This window comes from Balaenoptera musculus, chromosome 3, assembly GCF_009873245.2.
Source record: "Balaenoptera musculus isolate JJ_BM4_2016_0621 chromosome 3, mBalMus1.pri.v3, whole genome shotgun sequence".
Classification (NCBI taxonomy): domain Eukaryota; kingdom Metazoa; phylum Chordata; class Mammalia; order Artiodactyla; family Balaenopteridae; genus Balaenoptera; species Balaenoptera musculus.
In genome coordinates, this window is record NC_045787.1 from 109,374,705 (window position 1) to 109,394,281 (window position 19,577).

At 55.5% G+C, this 19,577-nt stretch overlaps 1 protein-coding gene across 11 annotated transcripts in view; it reads right to left on the reverse strand.

Annotated features, from left to right (window-relative positions):
* The window catches only part of SEPTIN8 (septin 8), a 29,246-nt gene extending 11,976 nt beyond the window's left edge, over window positions 1-17,270 (reverse strand). For 3 of the 11 annotated variants that reach the window (XM_036846205.1, XM_036846202.1, XM_036846204.1), the window contains exons 1-10: window positions 16,847-16,995; window positions 16,190-16,312; window positions 5,558-5,678; window positions 4,316-4,511; window positions 3,787-3,973; window positions 2,612-2,773; window positions 1,955-2,051; window positions 1,589-1,757; window positions 1,251-1,383; window positions 959-1,149 (exon numbers count right to left, since the gene is read on the reverse strand). In XM_036846205.1, coding sequence (XP_036702100.1) covers window positions 959-1,149; window positions 1,251-1,383; window positions 1,589-1,757; window positions 1,955-2,051; window positions 2,612-2,773; window positions 3,787-3,973; window positions 4,316-4,511; window positions 5,558-5,678; window positions 16,190-16,312; window positions 16,847-16,876 — 1,409 coding nt within the window. In that variant the 5' untranslated portion in view covers window positions 16,877-16,995. Of the gene's footprint in view, window positions 1-958; window positions 1,150-1,250; window positions 1,384-1,588; window positions 1,758-1,954; window positions 2,052-2,611; window positions 2,774-3,786; window positions 3,974-4,315; window positions 4,512-5,557; window positions 5,679-16,189; window positions 16,313-16,846 lie in introns of all 11 variants that reach the window. The other 8 variants (XM_036846208.1, XM_036846201.1, XM_036846200.1 and 5 more) reach the window with 8 other exon arrangements.
* Window positions 17,271-19,577: the final 2,307 nt, after the last annotated feature.

The window sequence follows — 19,577 nt, forward strand, 5'->3', positions numbered from 1 at the left end:
CAAGAGAAGGAAGGTACCTGACACAGACCAGGGGCAGGGAGAAGCAGAACAGACGAGATCCCCACGGTGTGATGCTGTGTGGGACACTGAATGAAGTGGGGCGGGAGAGGGAGACTCCCCGGGAGCCAGGGCATCTGGACTCCAGATGTGCGTGTGGAAACAGGCTATGAAAAACACCAAGGAGAAGGGACTTAGAGTGGTCCCCACCTGGCCAAAAGTTGACTGCACTCCTGGAGGCTGGGAGAAGCCTCCTCCCCATCCCCCATAATTCTCTCTCCTCTGAGGACTCTCGGAGGAACAACTCCAGCCTCTACTTGAGGGGCAGCCCCCTCTCCAGTAGGACTCACAGGGCCCCTACAGGGAGCTGCTGTCCTTCCTTTAGCAGGTCAAGATCATAGTGTCCAGGGGGTCAGTGCCGGCTGGGCTCCAGTCTCCACTGTCCTCAGTCACCACCTGCCTGCCAATATGGGGCCCACGTCCACAGCTTCAGGACTGAGGGGGAGGCACCATGGCTGTCCAAGCAGAAACCACAGGAGCTTTTGGAACCGCCCAGAAATGCTAACATTCCCAGGCCCTGACCGTCTCCTGGCCTGAAAGACTTTCCCTGAGACCCTACACCCTCTCGGGGACCACTCCCTGCCTGTGTGGCCCAGCCTTCTCCACCCAGCTCTTGAGGGGGCTGCAGGAGAAAGACAGAGAGAAAGACACAGAGAGAGGGAGAGAAACGGGGTGTGGGGTAGAAGAGGGAGAGAGGGGCCACTCATGCACAAATACAAGACTGGGCATGAATGCTTGATATCTTGAGATATGAAGATCACTAGTGAAAGAAGAAAGGTGAGCAAGAATGAGGTGGGAGAGCAAGTGAAAGGGGAGAGCAAGTGAAAGGAGAGAGCAAAATGGTGAACCAGCGAGAGCGAGAGAGAGCGAGCCAGCGCAGGGCAGGGAGCCCGCCACCTACTTCTTCTTGTCCTTGTCCTTCCTCAGAGGCTGCTGCGAGGTGGCGTGCAGGGCCTGAGACTGCAGGGCCTCCACCGCCGCCTTCCTGCGGTTGAAGGCGTTGGTCTCCTCCTCCAGTTCCCGGCGCTTCTCCTCCACCTTGCGCTTCTCTTCCTGGTGGACCCGCTTGAGGTGTTCGAACTTCTCGTGGAGCTGGGAGCAGAAGGCGGGGAGACCAGGCTTCATGTGGGCCCAGAAGGAGCCCGGGCCCTCCCTGGCCTGGCCTCGCCACAGCCCTCAAGCCCCGCACACACCTCTCTCTCCTTCTCCTTCAACTCCAGCTCCGTCTCCTTCACTTTGTTGACGAACATCTGCCTCATCTCCTCCTCCTTCCTCTGCAGCTCGCTCAGGAATTCTTTCCTCTTGGCCTCGTATGTCTCCTGTAGGCTGTGGAGACCCAGAGAAAAGAGGCCAAGGCAGGGATTATGGCGGAACGGAGTGGGCAGAGCCAGAGAAGCGAAATTACATGGGCATGGGGGGTCGGGGGGAGAGGATGCTGGGGTCCCAACAGCCTCTCTCCCCAGCTCACAAGCCCCCAGAACAGATGCTGACGTGGTAAGTCTGGCTGTGGCTGGGGAGACAGGTTGTTCACCTGAAAGGCTGGCTGTCACCATCGCTGTCCTGGAAGCCCATCTCCTCCAACTTGCAGCGCCGGTAGAGCTCGTAGTGCCGACTGTGGGTCTGCTCGCGGAGGTCCTCCATGTTCACCCGGATCAACATCTCCCGGAGCTTCACGAAGTCGCAGTGATTTTCGTTCTCCACTGAAAGCAGAGGGCACGTGGGCATCAGGCAGGCACCCAGCCACCAGCACAGGAAGGACGGGGCACAGGACAGCGGTTAGGGTGTTAGAGGTAGACTCCAGAGGGAGGACAGGCAGCAGATGGTCACGGGGAGGACACAGGAGAGGGGACTGAGTCCGTGTCCCCAGCCGGGGCTGTGCTCTCACCACCACACTCACCCTGCACCACGCCCCAAGGGTACTGTCGCGCTCGCACCAGCTTGTTCCCCACCTTCACCTCCTCGGTGCTGCCCACCACGGCAAAGGGCAGGTGTGCCTGGAAAGGGGCCCAAGTGTGCATGAGCACTGAGCTGACACAGGCTAATGGACAGACCCACCCTCACTGCCCCTGGGCCCCAGGGAGGGGTTGCCCAGACCTGAACAAGGCCTGGCCAGATGCTCACTTGCCGGCTTTCCTTTGGAGAAGTATCCTGGAACCTCCACACAAGGGAGTGGGCTGAACCCGCAACCCCTTTCCTCTTGTTCTAGGGTGTTCTTTCAGCCCAGGGGCCACTAGAAGCTCCCTCAAATGACCTGTGGGCCTGGCTCTCTTCCAAGTTCCCAAGCCCTGGCATCCTGCCTGCTTGCTCCTGCAGGTTTCAGATCCCAGCCCTGAGTTCGTACCTTGGGAAACTTAAACCTGGGGAAGCCCCGGTACCAACCCAATACCCAATTCTTCCCATCCCCTGTCCAGAGGATGCAGGACTGGCCAGCTCCCAGATGCCCACCCATCTTTCCTGGAGAGCTAAGGTTGAAACCCAAGGAAAAGACAGTGGCCTGGGGCCGGCTCCAAGCCCTCTGGCCCCAGAGCCCCAAGGCCCTTTGCCCAACACTCACATTCATGACCGCATTAACCTCTGCAACAGCTTCATCATCCGTGGGAAACTGGTAGATCTGGACCCCATTGCTGACCAGCTCACCCATGATCTTGATCTTGAACTTGTGGAGCTCACTCTTGGAAATGGTGTCCGCTTTGGCGATGATGGGAATAATGTTCACCTGCCAGGATCGAGGAGAGGGGTTAGCAGGTGAGTTGCTCCTTGACTGTGGAGAGCCCTGGTCAGGCCACACCCCTGGGCAGACGGGCAGGAAGCCAGAGAGATGGAGCTGCTCCTAAGGGGTGTCCTGGCCTGAACCCAGCCAGCTGGGGCCATTCTGATGGGTTGTAACAATTGGCTGCAGTGTTTCTTACAGCCCTGGCTGCCCCAAACCTCCACCCAGCCCCAAATTAGTCCCTTGGGCATACCCAGCTTTGACCCAGAGTGCTCTGAAGGTCTTAACCGGCGTGGGGCCTGACAGGACCAGCAGTAGGGGGCTGAGCGCCCCCAAAGCAGGTTAGATGACTCATTAGCAGTAGCCACAGGAAGACCTCAAAATCTCCCAGGCCAAGGTCATCCCATTGTTCACAGTGAAAATTAACTCCTGAGAGGGGGGAGCAGTCACGTGAGAGCTGACAGGTGACTCTGGGGCTGCACACCCTCCAGGACCCCATGCCATTCCTGTCATTCCCATGAAGCTGCCCTTTTAATACCCACTCCTCATTCCTACTCTAATTCTGGGGCTTAACTCTCCTGTCTCTACTGTGCTCAGGAGGACCCCAAGGGAAACCCACGGCAGGAAGGACAGGGGAAGTGAAGGCAGCAGAGGAACTAGGAATTGAGAGAGAGAAAACAAGCAGAGAATTGGGATGCTCTGGGGAGGTGGGGTCAGAGGGGCAGAGGGACAGGGGCGAGGTGGGGAGGTAACTCTAGGGGGATGGGGAGGATGCCAGGAGCTAGCAGGCTGAGAAAAAGAATCAACTCAGCTGCAAGGAATGGGCTCAGGGCCAGACGCAAGGGACAGAGATCTGGAGAAAGAGCCCAGAGCAATGGGGGCTGGCTGGAGCTGTAGGGACAGATGCAAGAGAAGATACAGAGAGGACCAAGCCCAGGGGGCTGTCTGCAAGCCCCCAACCACACCCCGCCTCTGTGGAAGATGAGGAGCCCACGGAATCAGCTGGAGGGGGGCCAGACCTTGCTGTCTAGTTTCTTCATGGTCACCAGATCCAGGGACTTGAGGGAGTGCCCCGTGGGCGTGATGAAGTAGAGGCAGACGTGGATCCTCGTGTCATGGTAGTCGAAGAGCGAACGGCGGATCTTCAGCTCCTCCTGCAGGTAGTTTTCAAACTGCGCATCGATGTAGTCGACTATGGGCCTGTAACTACAGACGGCTCCGTCACTGGAAGGCAGGCAGCAGAGCCGCGGTGCAAGGCCTGGAGCCCAGCCAGGCTGCCCACCAGCCTTGTCTCTGTGGGGACGAACAGCTTCTACCTGGGGATCCCTGTCTGGGTACAGGTGGCTGACCCCTTCTCCTGGTCCTCCAAGGGGTCCTCAGGACCTTAGATATTCTCCTAACGGACCTCCCCTGGCCCCCATGGAGTGCGGGCTTGGTTACTTGTCTGGGGCAGCGGGGAGTGCAGAGCACTCAGGCAGAGAGTTAGAACCACGGCCAACGTGGAGGGACAGGGAAGAGACCAGGCGGGCCGCCCTTCCCGCCGCTTGCCTCTCATCCTTATTGATCTGATCCCCGAAGCCCACGGCATCCACGATGGTCAGCTTGAGCTGCACGTTGCTCTCCTGGAGGTCGTAGGTCTGGGGCCGCAGGCGCACACACTCCTCATGGTGACTGGCTTCCTCGGTCTCAAAGGTTGTGTTGAAGAGCGTGTTCATCAGTGTGGACTTGCCAATGCCGGTCTCCCCTGGGGGGCAAGGAGTGGGCGGAGGGGATGTCAAAGGCTGGAACTGGGGCTGTCCCTGGCTGTTGGGTAAGCCAGGTGGGGTTCAGGCACCCTCGGCCTCCGTACAAGAGAAGGGGGCAGGTCTCCCACTCCATCCCCACTGTCCCCAACCCCATGAACCATCCCTTCTCAGTGGCCTCAGAAATAATACGTGGAAGGAAGACCCAAAAGGCTGACTTGGACATAAGACGTGGCTACGTGGGGTGTGTAGGTGTTTCCTCAGAGCGTGGGGAAGAGACAAAGCCAGGCAGCTGTGAGATACCACTAGACAATGGCCTCTGCTGGCCTCAACGGGACCCGGTCACCTGCTCTGCACGCCATCCCTCCTGGGCCCAGGAAGGTCATGGGGCCAGCAGGGTCAGGGTCTGAAGCCACCAGTGGCTCAGCCCACCTGCTGTGGGTGGCCCCAACTTCATGAAGCTTTAATGGGAGGGGGGAGGTTCAGGAAAGGCTGCTTTCCAAGGGGCACCCACAGCCTGGCAGATGCCAGGGCTTGGGCACTTGTAGAGGGTCTGGCAGAGCTTTTTGTCCCCTCTGGGAGCCCCAGGCCCTGAGGCTCATGGAACCTTCCAGAGCCTCCCTGTTGGGGGCTGTATTTGTTTAGATGTGTACTGGAGTTCTTACTACATAACACTGTAATGCAGGGACAGTCTGGTTTACCATAGTGTCCTTGACACATAGTAGGAACAACAATGACTGTTTTTTAAATAAACAAACAAACAAATGGATCCCAACCACTGTGATAAACACTCAAAGCACTTCCAAGCTTTTTACTCTTTCCAAGTTTACTCTTCATGGCAACCCTGAATCAGGCCCTGGCTCCACCTCTATCTTTGACCCTGGCAGAGACACCCACCAAAGCCTCGTCCTGACCCCCCAAAGTGTCACTCTGCCTGGGAGGTCCCCTTGCAGCTCAACAGGTGGTCAGGGCAGCAGCGCCCCATCTCCCAGAAGACCCGCGTCCGTCCTCTGTCTGAGGCTGCCCCCTGGCCAGGCATGACACTCACCCACACAGAGGATGTTGAAGCTGAAGCCCTGAGTGACCGACTTGCTGACCAGCTGGTCGGGGAGGCTGTCGAAACCCACATGGCCACCCAGGGAGAGGCTCCGGGGCTCTGGCTCTGCATTCTGCCAAGAGAGAGGAGAGAGGCAGTGAGCCCACTAGGGAAGAGGGGCCAAGTAGCGGGGAGGCTAAACCTGAGTCATCGCCCCCCCCGCCGCCACCGCCAACCTTGTCTCAATTCTCAGCACATCTCAGGACGCATCGTGAGTGCATCAGAGCTCCAATTCCAGGCCAAGTTTCCACAGAGGGAGCCCCAGGGCCTCAGGACCCATGACTCTATCTGGGAAAAGGCCCTTTCACCTGTGGCTTTGCTCCTCCTGGGCTGGCGAGGAATGTCTACCTGAGGGCCTGAGGTGTCTCCTGGCAGGTGGCCCCAAGACCTATGGCTGCTACCTGAAGGTTCACCTGCCCGCCTGCCCAGGAGGAGGCCCCAGATGGTCCCTGGATCTTAAACAAAGATTTCAAAAGGCCAAGATTAGAGAGTGTGTATGTTCCTGCGGCCCCTTCCTACTGAAGCAGGACTCAAGCAGAGGCAGGTCTGGCCTGACCCCCTCACACTCGCACTATCGGGGGGGCCTCTCCCATCAGGCTGGGCTCACAGTCCTCCAGGGGCACCCCTTGCTCCTCACACACCCAAGCATGGAATGCACACGTGGGCCCTGCTGAAGGGGCCGGCGCTCACTCGGACCCACCGCTGGGTCTCAGGACCGGTCTCTGGGGCGTTGTGACTCTGAGGCCTCAGTGGTACTCTGTAGGGACTCCCAGGCTCTGGCTCCTGCCATCCTCCCAGCCCCACCCCAGTCCTAGTTGCTTAGACAGAGGATTCTGGATGAGAATGTGGAGGCCTGCCCAGAGAGGCGAGCAGCAGGTCCTGAGCGGGCAGGGGCCAGTGAGCTGGCCCACAGCACTATAAAAAGAACCCACCGGGACCCAAAGCAGAGGGTCAAGGTCAGGCTCCAATTTGTGTGGATTCTTTGCTTCCCTGGGAATGGGGGTGGAATGCTGTCCTCTGACGGAAGGTTCCCAGGCTCATCCTTCCCAGGTTTGGGTCCTCTCAAGGGCAGGCCTCAGACAGCTCCGTGTAGGGCAGAAGCATGCCTCCTCTGTTCCCAAGCCCCTCTGCCCTGACTGCCAGCTAGACAGAGCAAGGACAGGACAGGACAGGACAGGACAGTGGGTCTGAGTCTCATCCTGCCATCCAGCTCACAGCTCCAGAGGGGAGGAAACAGGCCCAACTGAAGACAGTCCCAGAAGCACTGATTAGGACAGTGGCAGCCCTTGTGTGGGTACAGGCACAGTGAGCAGAGGGGGCTGAGGACCAGAGAGTAGGGCCCTGGCTCCCTGCCCTCCAGCACAGGGATCTCCCGAGCATCTGCGCTCCCCCTGACCTCTCTGCAGCCGCAGCCTGTTGCCTCAGCCTGAACCCTCTGACCATTCTTTCCTCCCAACCAGAGCCCCTTGGCACTCAAACCCAACCCTCTCTTCTTCATCAATTATGCCTACCTGCCCCTTCCTCCAGGCCCCTCCCCCAGCTCAGTCACGGCATCCCTGCATCAAAGACTCCCAAGTGTGTGTGTGGGCAGCCTAGACCCCACGTGGCCCCTCCAGGCAGCTGTACTATCCCCTTGAACAAGTCAGAGTTACCCCTAAGCGGTTCCCTCCAATGACCCTCTTTCAACAGAGCCTCTGCTCTTATAGCTGACCCTTTCTCCCTGCCCCCATCCCCAGGGGACTGAGTCACAACCTTCCCAGTCAAGCCCAGGTCCCCCCAGGGCTGCAAACATAACAACAAAGAGGCCCCAAGGCAGCTTCCTCTCACTGGTAGCCACATCAAAACCAGTAAATGGAGCATAGGAAGTGCTGGGTCTGGTTCAAACCCCCTAGCATGGCATTCCAGGCCCCTTACCATCTGAGGCCTTTTTCACAGGCTTGGTTCCTGCCCAGTTGGTTATCTCTGGATATACTTTTCAAACTTGACACCTTCCCCAGGCTCCAGAGCTCACTCTACCTTTCCCTGGCCCCTGCTTTGACCTGGCCCCTAAGTACTCACATTCCAGACCCCTCACTTGGCTGTGACCCCATTTCCTTGCACTATTAGTTGTCCTTTTTCTATGCATCATGATTCTCCAACTGTTCCATGAGCCCCTTGAAGTGGGCTGCAGGCTGGGGAGGTCAGCTTTCCCACTTCCCACCCTCCCACCACTATGTCCAATGTGCTAGACAACACTACCCCTTATAAATTACTGAACACTGTCTTCACTGCCACAGCATCAGGGGTATCTGCCCACCTTACACAGAGCTTCATTATTCGGTCTCTGTTCCACCTGCTCGTGGCAGCTTGAGGATCAAATGGAGGACAGAACAGTCAGTCTAGGGCTTTTTTTTCAGGCGAGAATGAAAATCTCCAAAATTTAAGGCGTGCTGTGCCTGCAGAGAAGGCTATGTGTTTATTCATCCTCTTCTTCCAAGGGTGACACAATCAGGATGCAATCCAACATCCTGTAGTCTGCCGCCAAAACCCACCCAGTCAGCTGTCTGGAAGCCACGCACGCGCACACACACACTCGGCTTCAGAGTCCTCACACAGAATCAGAGGCCATCCTATTCCTGATTTTCCCCAACTCTCTTACAGTCCCAGGCTCCAAAGGCTAAGAGCAGCACTCAGGGGTCTCACACAAGCCCACCCACCCGCGCTCAGCAAGCCCTGCCTGCCTTCACTCACACAGCTGGGCTCTCTCTGGAGAAGTGTGTACATACAGGGAGGTCTTCGTCCCCAAGTTGTTGCCCAGGCTACACTCTGTCACTCCAAGGGCCACAGACCTGGGGCAATCGATCCTGCTCAGGAGCCTCGGGGGCCACAGGAGTGTCAATCTCCAGAGCACGTGTGCATGCACACACATCCACACACACAAGAATGGCCGCTGGTCCTCACGGGGACAGAGTGTTGTTCCCTGGTCTCAGGAGACTGACCTGACCTCCCAGCTCTATTGAGGTGTGACTGTTACTAATGCCAACCTCCCCGATCCTATATTTGGCATCAACAACATGTGATCCAAGGTGAGACACTCCCTCCAAGGTGCCCGCCCAGGTGTCTCTGTTGACCTGTGTTGGGTCTCAGCCTAGGAGGAGCCAGCAGCCTACAAAGCACCACTGGCATATCTCAGCTACCACAACTCAGAAAGGAACTTCAGGTCTCTCACTGGTTACTTGCAATTTGTCAGGTAAGACCTCAGCTCCAATTCCAGGGCTGGGTCCTAATAGTCCTGAGCCAATCAGCATGATCGCACGATTGGTGCAGGCACAGGCAAGCGACCCAGATTGAGCCTTTATGACCATCTTGTAACCATTAGGGGAGCCAGCCTAAGACTGAAGCCCACTCACAGAGGATGGCTGAGCCAAGAAAATCACAGAGGAGAGAGAGCCAGTGTCTGCCCTACCTCTGAGCTTTTCCCTTTACCCCGGCCACATCTCCCCTTTACTGTTTAAGCTAGCTGAATGGGGCTATCTATTACCTGCAACTGAAAGCATCTTGACTGCTACAGTCCCCAAAGTGAAACTCTGAATGCAGAGGAACAGGGAGAAAGCAAGGAGAGTAAGGACAGGGAAGGAAAAAGTGGTGTTACAACCACAGGAAGGAATGGATGTCAAATGATGACACCAACACCTCACCAAGGTCCACCTGTGCAGACTAAACCAAGTGATTTACACAGTCTCCTACGCAGCCCTTTCCCACGCTGTGTGGCAGAGACATTATGCCCATTTTACAGGTAAGGAAACTGAGGTGCACAGAAGCTAAAGAATTAATCAGGGTAGAGTAGGGACTTGAGAGCAGCCAAGCCCATGCCCCAAGCCACTCAGCTGCACTGCACCCCCTACTCTTACTATGCTCCCAACTCATTCATTCAGCCACTCAACACAGGCTTGCTGGGCACATCTACTGTGTGCCAGGCATTGGGACAGCCGCTAATGAAAAGATGAAGACACCAGATTCTTAACCTCAGGGGCTCAGTCTAATTCAGTCTAAACTCAAACGGCTGTGACGGCCAGGCAGGCAACGTAAATGGATGAAGGGGAGCAGGATAGTAACAACAATAATAACCACCACACCTAACAGTTATCAAGGGCTTACCAGATGTGACTCTAATTTAATCTCATTTAGTCCACACATCAGCCCTATGAGGTAGGCTGTGCATCATCCCCACTGTACAGAAATAGACAATGGAGGCACCAAGAGACTAAGTAATCTTCCCAAGATGACACTGCTCAGGAGGGTGAAGCCAGGATCTAAATGGAGATGGTGTGACTGTAAAACCCACACTTGCAGCCACATCACTTTGCCGCCTATTGGATGAAAGACCCGGTGACTTGGCTGAGTGTGGGGTCCCTCAGGGAGAGGCAGGAAGAGTGGGGAACTGCAGAGGCTGTGCTCGGTCCATGATGGCTATGGTTTTGTGACTCCAGCCAACTGTGGGAATGCAGACCTAGCATTACTAAATCTTCCAATTTTTTAAAGAGAATCTAGAAATCCAGATTTTTTTGCGAAACCCACTAGTTTTCAAAGGTTGACAACAACTACCAATGGAGAATACCATGAGGGTCCAACTCAATGTCTCTGGGGGTTGGACCTGACCCATGGCCTGACAGTCTGCAACCCCGGGTCTGGCAGAATGGTGACCTGGAAGGACAAAACACCCAGTCTGCACTCTTGGGCATGGAGCCCCACAGGAGACTGCTCTGCGGGAGGAGCCTTCAGGCTGGACAACTTAACTCGGACCCTGGTGAGAGGCAGACCCAGCTGCTTCTGGCCCTTTCCACATACCCAGCTCCCAGGGGTGCCAGCTCAGGAGGCTCAAAGTGTCCTCAAATCTCCAGGATAGAGAGTTGGCAGCTCTGAGCTCTACACACACAATGGGAAACTCCACAGGGCCCCTCTCTAATCACTAACAAGCCTTTGGCTCCTAAGCCAGGCTCTGGGCTTCTATGTCATCATTTCTTTGGCACATCAAAGACAACAACCAAAATAATAACTGCTCAGGCTGACTGCGTTCCTCCATGCCCAGTCGTCCAGAACAAAGTAGAGAATGGCATTTTGTTATGCAGCCCAGTGGATAAATAGGACATCCTTTTCCTGACCAGGAAATGCTGTCTGAGCCTTCCGGAGCAGCCCCAAACACCAGACAAAAGGAGCTGCCCCTTTTACCAAGAAGAGAGGTGGGATTTGGGGGGAAACCATGTCTCGCACTTGCCCACAAAAACAGGATTTTATCCAAAAGAAAGTGGAAATCTGCTGAACGTCTGAACCAATAGAGCCAAGGAAGCTATGGGTGAAAAAAGCCCCCGAGATCAAACCTCCCAAACGAGGTTGGCTGTTGGGGTGGGAGTAGAGGTGGCACCCCACCATTAGTGTACTTGGCTCCTGAATCCCAGGCAAAGAGCAGCCCCTACCCCAGGTCTTCCACAGAGTCCTCTCCAAGTGCCTTGGACTTCAGATGCTTTTCTCCCCCCAGGCTCCCATGCCTAGTACCCACTGTCCTGAGCACCCAGCAGGCAGACAGGAAGCCTTTTCCCCAGGAGAGCTCCAGCTCTGGGGGGCCCTATAAAGTCCTTGTGCAGTGGACCCAGGAGTCATTGCGCCACTGGGAGCCTTCTCCGCCTGTGTTCCTGGCACAAACCACCCTACCCCTGGCTCTAGCTACTCTCAGCAGCCTGGGCCTTAAATAGCCAGAGCAGAGGCCCCTGGCCAGAACCCATGGTCATAGCACAACTGTCCTTGAGTCCGAGAGGAATCCTAGGAATTTTCCCAGGAAAGGCTTAGGCTCTGGTCCCAGGATTCCACAGCAATCCTCTAAGCCCAGGTCAAAGGTTACGGGAAATAACTACAGGGATGTACATGGGAGGGTGGGGGTGGGAATGCTGCTACCCTGGGCCAGGAGGGAAGAACAGAGGCAGAATATACCTGTCCCCAATCAAGAGGGCACCTGAGAACCAAAGTGTCTCTCTCCTAAGGTGGCAACAAACTTGGGGAGAAGACGCAAGCCAGGATCAGCCTTCATGGTGCCAGCATGGTGGCAGATGAGGTAATAATGGCAAGATGGCAGTTGGGCCCCAGGAGGAGACCACCAGTCACCCTCTCAAGGCCAGTCATTCTCTCCCCCATCCTGGGAAGCGAAGGGACTTTGGGAGCAAAAGTACCCCCAGGAGACTGAGGCCACCCCATGCCCTGACCTCGATACTCCAGTTTCTCTGCTTCCCTGTCTCACTAAGAGGCACTTTCCTGCCTCTTTCTGCACACAGACAGCAGGACTGCCACTCAGTAATTTGGGATGATTTATCTCACACTTCTCATGTCAAAATCAGGCTTCCAAGAAGCCAAGAGCACAGTTACTGGTCTCTGGGCCCACCCACCTCGCCCCAGGCCTAGGACACAGGGATGTCATGTCATCCCTCCCGTGGGAGGGAACGGTCCATCCCACCACAGAGCAGATAGGGAAGGCACTCTGGGCCGCAGAAGGTACTGGAACCCCAGGTGTTCATACTTTCCTACTTGGCTCAGGGGCTCCAGCAGCAGCCCCCTACTTCCCCACAGCAGGGAAAGCCACAGCTGTCTGGACACTGCAGGATGGAGGCAATCTATTTTCCACAGTGAATGAGACCCCACCTTTGGAAAGAAGAATGTGGGCAGCAAAGGTGACCATGGCCCCCTCCTACCCCAGAATGGATGCCGGTACTGGGAAGGGGCAGAGAAATACATGGGCACCAACATGGGCCAGCAGAGGCTCGGGGCAGCACTGCTGTACTTCTCTGTTGCTTGCACCATTCACCCCAGCACCAGGCAGAGTGTCAGACTCGTACCCAGGCCCCACAGCCAGGTCTGGTGAGTGGACTTAGGTCCATGGCCCACAGCCCCTCCTGAACCCCGGCCCTCAGGTGGCCCAAGCCCAGGAGGCCCCTCAGAGAGTGGCCAGCACCTATGATCTGAAATAGGCTCTTATTCCTTCCTCCCCTGGTCTGTCCCTCTGATGTGGCTTCCAAGGTAAGGGTCAAGAACTATCTAGAAGCCATGTGTTCTGAGGAGGAGAATATCTAATTTGCCCCAATACCACCCAGGGCAACTGATGTTACAGCCTAGATGCCCCTTGCCCTGTCCTCCACCACCTCTTCCCAGCCATGGTTCCTCACGTGAGCCCTGAGGATGCAGATGGCTCTAGCAAAGAACACCTCTATCACGAGGGCATGTTGACCTTGGGAGGCATCCTTTCCCCTAGCAGATGTGTCTCCCTCCTGCCTGCATAGCTCCATATCTAGTTGTCTGGCAAAGCTTGTGCCTTGGGGGCCATGACTGGGGATTCTGAGACCCAACCTAGCAGCACAGAGGCAGGAAGACTGGAGAGGCTGCAGGGGACACATAGAGACCAGCCAGTCCTCAGGCCCTTTGCTCTGTCATCCTGCAGTGGCTTCCTTCTGGTAGCTGGACCGGAGCCACAGAAACGTTCGTGCTAGTTACTGCCCCAAATATGTACCTCCACCTAGCGCATCTTAGGGTTCAAAACTCAGAGGGCTCCACCCTCTCTGTCATCTCAAGGGGTACTGGGGGCTGAGGTTGGGTCTCAGGCCCAAACCTGCCAATGACCAGAGTCTGCATCTCACCCAACCGTGGGCTGCTGGCATCAACAAGATGATGGACACAGCATCCAGTGCCCTCCCTGCCATCCAAAGCTTTTGACAAATATCTGGCCCTGTGCTCCAAGCCTCCATCAGTTCTCCTGCATCGTTGGCATTGTGGTCAGTCTCCTTCTTGCCACCTTCTCTGTTCCTACTCTGGTCAGTCCCTTCTCATGTGCTCCCCTGGATCACCAATGCCTCCCCATTAGTCTCCCTGCTCTGACCCATTCCAGTCCAGATCCCAGGCAGACCTTTCTAAAGTGAGCACCCATAGCAATGGTATGATGCCCATGAGGGGGGCAGGGCAGGGCAGACCCACCTCCCAAGGGGAGGGGGTGGAGCTGCAGCTTTGCAGGTTGGCGCTCGCTTATGACCCCTCCACACCACCAGGCACTGAGAGCTGCACAGATGTACCTTGCTCAGCTCCTACTTCTCCTTCAGAACAGCTCAACAAGGAGGTTACTGGTCATTTTTACAGGACAGGGAGACACCACTCTGTGACAGGCCCACTGGGATGCCTCCCACATTCCTTCCCACCAGCTCTTGCCTCAGGGACAGAGTAGGCACTCTCTGGATAGCCTGCTTCTTGGGGAAGTGTCAAGATTACAGGGGTGACAACGGAAGTGACAGATGGTGCTGGGGATAAAGCGGAGATGGGGGTGGGGGGAGTGATGGGCTGGGAGGAGTGCCAGGCACGAGGCTGCCATGCTGCATGCTTCTTCCCTCTCCCCCTCAGATCTCCACTTTCCCTGGGCCCTCAATCCTCCCTCGCTATAGAGTTTGAACCCTGCCCCATGAGATTCTGACAGGAAAAACACAGGAGATGGTCCCTGGGGCAGACAAAGAGTAAGGCCCAGAGTCTGGGACCAATTAAGGAGGAGGGGCAGAGCAAGAATGGACAGGAGTCTGGCTGCCCAAGGAGGGCAAGAGGCAACAGACTCCCCAGAGGGCTGTCCCAGACATGCACATCCTAGGAGATTTCGACCGTAACCCCATGGCTGATCTAGGATTGAGCGAGGCCCAGCCGAAATGTAAAGGTTGCTGAGCCTGCAGTCTTTATATCATGCTACATGGAGAATAGGAACCCAGCACACGCTGACCTCAAAGTACCATTCCATATGCTCATCTAAGCTCCAGGTTGGGACAGTTCCCAGGCCCTCCTGGGCTGGTCTGACCACCGAGCTAGCCTGAGGGGCAGTGTCAACCTACCACAGCTCAACCAGATTATTGCCTCATCGCCACTGCTCATCACCCAGTTCAACCCTGCAGCAAGTGAGACACATAAACATATCTCCAAACATGCCATAGACTGCAATTATCTTCCACAAACTCTTTGAAGAATATCAGTATGGTTATTGCCACTTTATAGCAAGATAAAGGAAGAAATGATTTTCCCAGGATGACGAGGCAGGAGAGGAGAATGGAGTCCAAACTCCTAAATTCAGGCCAAACCCAACCCAAGGTCTCCACCCAAATTCAACCGTGTCCATGTCCTCTCAGTAGGCTGACAGCTCAGAGTGTGAAGGGTGTGGAAGGTGTCCATCCATCCAGCTTAACCTGGCACAGTAACCAAGGCCCCTGAGCTCAGGCTGTACATCCTTATTTGAGTCAATCCTCTCTCTGTGCCTCAGCCCACCATGGCGATAATACCTGAAATCCTTGCAGATATGGTTTAAGAGCAAACACAGGAATCTGAGGGGAAGAGCCTTTCCAGCCCAATGCCTGGCACTGCAGCTAGGCCTCTCAGCTCAGCCTCTGAGGATAATCTCTGGACGAGTGTAGTGATGGGAGCCCCTAGGGAGGGTATCGTGTAATGGAGCAAGCTCATTCTCTGCTGCCTTCTTACACACAGGGCCAGTCTTCACATCCACATGGGCACTAAGTAACATGTATTATTTATTGTGTCTTTACCATGTGCCAGACACTGCTCTAAGCACCTCGCCTGGATACTCATTAAATCCTTCCAATAACCCTATGAGGGAGGTAGTATTTTTATTCCATTATACAGATGAGAACATTGAGGGGTTAAACAACTTGCCCAGGGTCACAAGGCCAACAAGCAGTAATCTAGGATTCACATCAGGCAGTCTGATTCTAGTTACTCTACATACTGCTCCCACCTGCAAGACCAACTGTTAGAGTAACCTCTGGCCACAGACAGACAAGACCCAGACATAACTTTCTGGTCAGCTGGGCACAGAAAATGCACACAGGCACGCAGGCAGAGATGTACAAACACACACAGCTCTCTCGGCCTCCAGCTAACCAGCAGATCTGTTGGGATTCATGCACAGCCCTCCTGGGGTACATAAATTCCCATTTACAGTGCAGGGGTAGGGTGAATCTCTGATTTGCCCAACCTCTGAATCTGCTCCTCCTGTATTTAAACTTACTGAACTGACTCGCAGGCCCCTCTCCAATGGGAATAAAACACCCAAGTCTAAAAATTATGAAACCAAGAGTTCCTGCTTTAATTACGCATATTTCCAAAGTAGACCAACATTTTTAGATTAAAGAGAAAATTTACATATATAAGTTCAGATGACAATATTTATAGCATTAATTACATAAGTCCAGAGTCCCTTATTTAGCCCCAGAACCAATTCCTTATCAGTCACATATTTAGCATTTCCCCCCTACCCCCAACATCCCTGGACCCTCCCTCCCCCTTACCACTGATCAGGGCCTCACATGCCGGCAAGAGGACACAGCTTCCTTCACTGTCACAGCCCAACCTCCCAGACACACCCAAATCCAGCCTTAGACATCAGGGGACATGCAGACACAATCCCCCAAAGGCCCCTCTCCCCCGGGTGAATTATGAAAGCCTTTGGGAAGTTGGCTATTGGCTGGCTCAGGCCCAGAGAGACCTCTACAGGGACCACCAGAGACGTTAGCCCTGCAGAAGGCATACCTGGATTGGGGCCCAAACATCCACTGGGCTGAATCTGGAATCCCTCCAGTTCCTGGGGAATGGCTGCTTCAGACCCGACCACTGAGGCCAGACCTGCCTGGAATCGCACCCAGGATCCGGGAGCTTGGGTGGGGGGGTGGGGAGTGGAGCGGGAAGAAGAAGGCCGTGGTCTTCAGGACCCAGGTCTGCAACTGCCCTGGGCTCATTTGAGGGACTCCTAGGATCCCTAGGGCTTCATCCTCACCGGCTGTACCCATCCAACAGCACCTGCGCGGCTAGGAATCTCCCCAGCCGTGCAGAAACACTAGGGAGAAGTGGGGCCGGAGTATCCTGGATCCTCCCCTCTGGCCCCCGGGGCCCCAGTCTGTCCTCAGACCTGGCTAGGACCAGGCGGGTCCTTTCCGCGAAAGAGGTCTGCTCTTCTTCGCCCAAGGGGGGCGACCCCGCCAGCCTCCCGGCAAGGCGCCCCCGCCCGACGCCCTGGGACCCGGGACTAGCGCTGCTAAGAGCCCGCTCCGGTGTCCCCCGTCCCGCCCGGCGTCAAGGCCCGGCCGCGCGGCGCTGACAGTCCGGCTCGCGACCCCAGCCAGCTGCAGGGCGGCCCCCTCCCCGCGTCCAGCGCCTCCCGCGCGCGCCGCGGCCCAGCAGGGCCCTCACCGAGAAGCGTTCCAGGTCAGTGGCCGCCATGACGAGCTCCGCACCGGGCGGGCGAGCCGGGGCGAGCACCCGGGCCGCGATGGGGACAAGCCGGCTGCGGGACGCGCTCCGCCCGGGCGGCTGCGGCTGAATGGATCCAATATGGCCACTTCCTGGAAACTCCCCTTGGCGGCGGCGGCGGCGGCGGCGGGAGAAGCCGCGGAGCCGCCCCCGCCCGCGGGACCGGCCTCTCCGCCCGGCCCGGCCACGAGCGCAGCCCGAGCCCCTCCGCTGGGATGACCGGGGGTCTCCGCTGCGAGGCGGGAGGTGCCGGCTGCGGGGACTGCTGGGACTTGTAGTCCCCGAGTTGGGGGACCGGGAGGGCAGTGCCCGGGGAGCCGGGGCCGGTGCCTGCCGGCCTGCCGCGTGTCCCTGGGAGGCTGGAGCCGAGCTCAGGAGGGAGTGTCCCGCTCCCGCGCGCTAGGAAGTCTGCTCCGTGCGGAGGAGATTGGAGTGCTGCGTGCGCCCTAGGGGTCTCCCCCACCAAGCCGCCTCCACCCGGTCGGAGCCTGTAAATGCACTGGGACCACCCGCCAGAGTGTCGACGGACTGCATGCGGCCCGTCGGGTCCAGGAGAGGCCGCCTCAGCCTCGGGTGACCGTACCCCGGGCCCCACCTGATGCTCTGGTCCGAGCCAGGGCGGCACCCAAGGCGGGACCCGCGCGTCCGGCCGGGCGACCTTCCCGGGCCAGGGACCAGCCTTCGGATTCTTGCGCAACAAATGCTCAGGATGCGAAGTTCAGACTCGGGATTCGTGCAATAAAAGCCGAGCTCGACAGTCAAGACATCAGATTGCAAGTGACCGTCACCCTGCCTGCCCCCAAGGGTTTGGGGCGATGTCTTAATGGAGTCTGGGCACTGTGCATAGAAGACTACGGCTCCCAATGCATGCACATTCTCTCTGCTAATCTCACTACTCAAAACGTGCACAAAACTTAGAAAACGAATACCTCTGCCCAAGCCAAAGGCCTCAGGGGGCTCTAGTCCTTTTCACTGACTATATCAAATCCAGCCCCAAATCCTCTGAAACCCTCTTTTTCTTTCCCTTCCCTCTGCCTTTCTCTCTGAAACAACCCAGCCTATCCCTCTGACTCAGGAAATTGTCCTGGCTGAAGGTGCCCATAGACCATATCTGGACTTGGCACACCTGGCTTTTCACCCTGAAGTGGCTTTCCCCTCCCTTCTCTCCAGGGCAAACACTCACTAAGGTGAACTGACGTCCCACTGGTCCTTTCTGACTCAGTGTGTTCACTTTGTTCCTCCCTATCGTGGTGTTTCACACGTTGTACTGTGGTTATCTACAAGAAATGGGCAAAGCTGTGGTTAATGGAGCTGAGCCTACTGCAGACCACCTGGGTTAGAACCCTGCCTCCATCCCTTGCTAGCTTTTTAACCTTAGGCAATTTACTTACCTGTGCCTCCCTTTCCTCATCCTAAAATTGAGAATAATTATAGTACCTCTGCCACAGGATTAAACACAATAAAATAAGCAAAAGGCTTTAAACTATACTTGAAATAAAATGCTTAATAAAATCTCCCTCTCTAGACTACAAAGGCCCCAATGTCAGAACCCAGAGAGAGGGAGAGAGAGTGTATGTGTGTGGTCAATCAATGTTGAGTTGATTGTCCTAGACCAGATCTGCTGTTTCCTTTTTCTTTCCCGTAACTGGCAAGAAATCTGTCCCAACTACCATTTTCTGCATCACAACTCTCTGGGATCTGCCCTAAATTATCTTTAAAATGGTCTTTTCCCCCCTAGTTGGACATATTTCAAAATGATCTACTTCTAGCAGCCCCAGCTGCTGGCTGTGAGAAGGAAAAGCCCAGATTACAGCGGACTTCCTTCTCTTTGGATATGTTCACTCTACTAGGAAAATTTACATCTACTCCTGAAACCCCAAATTTCTTTTTCTTTCTTCCTCTTCTCCATCTCCATCTCCTTCCTGTTCCTCTTCTCCTTCCTCCTCCTCTTCTTCCTCTTCCTCTTCTGCTCCTCCTTCTCCTCCCCCCTTCTTCTCTTTTTCTCCCTCTCCTTCTCCTTCTTCTTCCTCTTCTCCTCCTCTCTGCCCCCATCTTCTCCAATGCTGCTGCTGGTCAGAATTACTGAAGTAGGGAGAGTTACCTGTGGGGACACAAAGGTGCATACAACAATCATTTCTCACAGGAGGCAAAGTGTTATTTCTCATGGCAGCATTTCCTAGTGTTCCTTATACACCTAGGAGGACTTCATAGCTGTTACACACACACACAGTGGTCCCGTAGTTAGATAACTGTATTATGGAAGACTTAGTTCCATACAGGAAAAGGTTTCTGTAGAAGTTCTCAGAGCTTTTGATAAGGTAATACGCATTGTCACTGTCTGAGAGGTAAAGGGAATATGCAGCCTTCCTCAAATTTAGTTGACCACCCCCCTGCCCGCACCCCACATACACACCTAGCATCACACCGAAACTGAACTTGACAGGCCTCACTGTTGCTTGTCTTCTACTTTTGTTTATAGTTTCTTTTGTCATGCAAAAGTTAAAAATGTTGATGTTGTAAAGTTTACTTGTTATTTCCTTTATGGTTTTCACCATAAAATCTCCTTTAAAAAAATCCTTCCCTGTCTCAGATTCATAAAGATATTCCCTTTGTATCTTCTTATAAAACGTTGAAAAATTTTTTTCACGTTTAGGCCCATCAGTGATTTGTT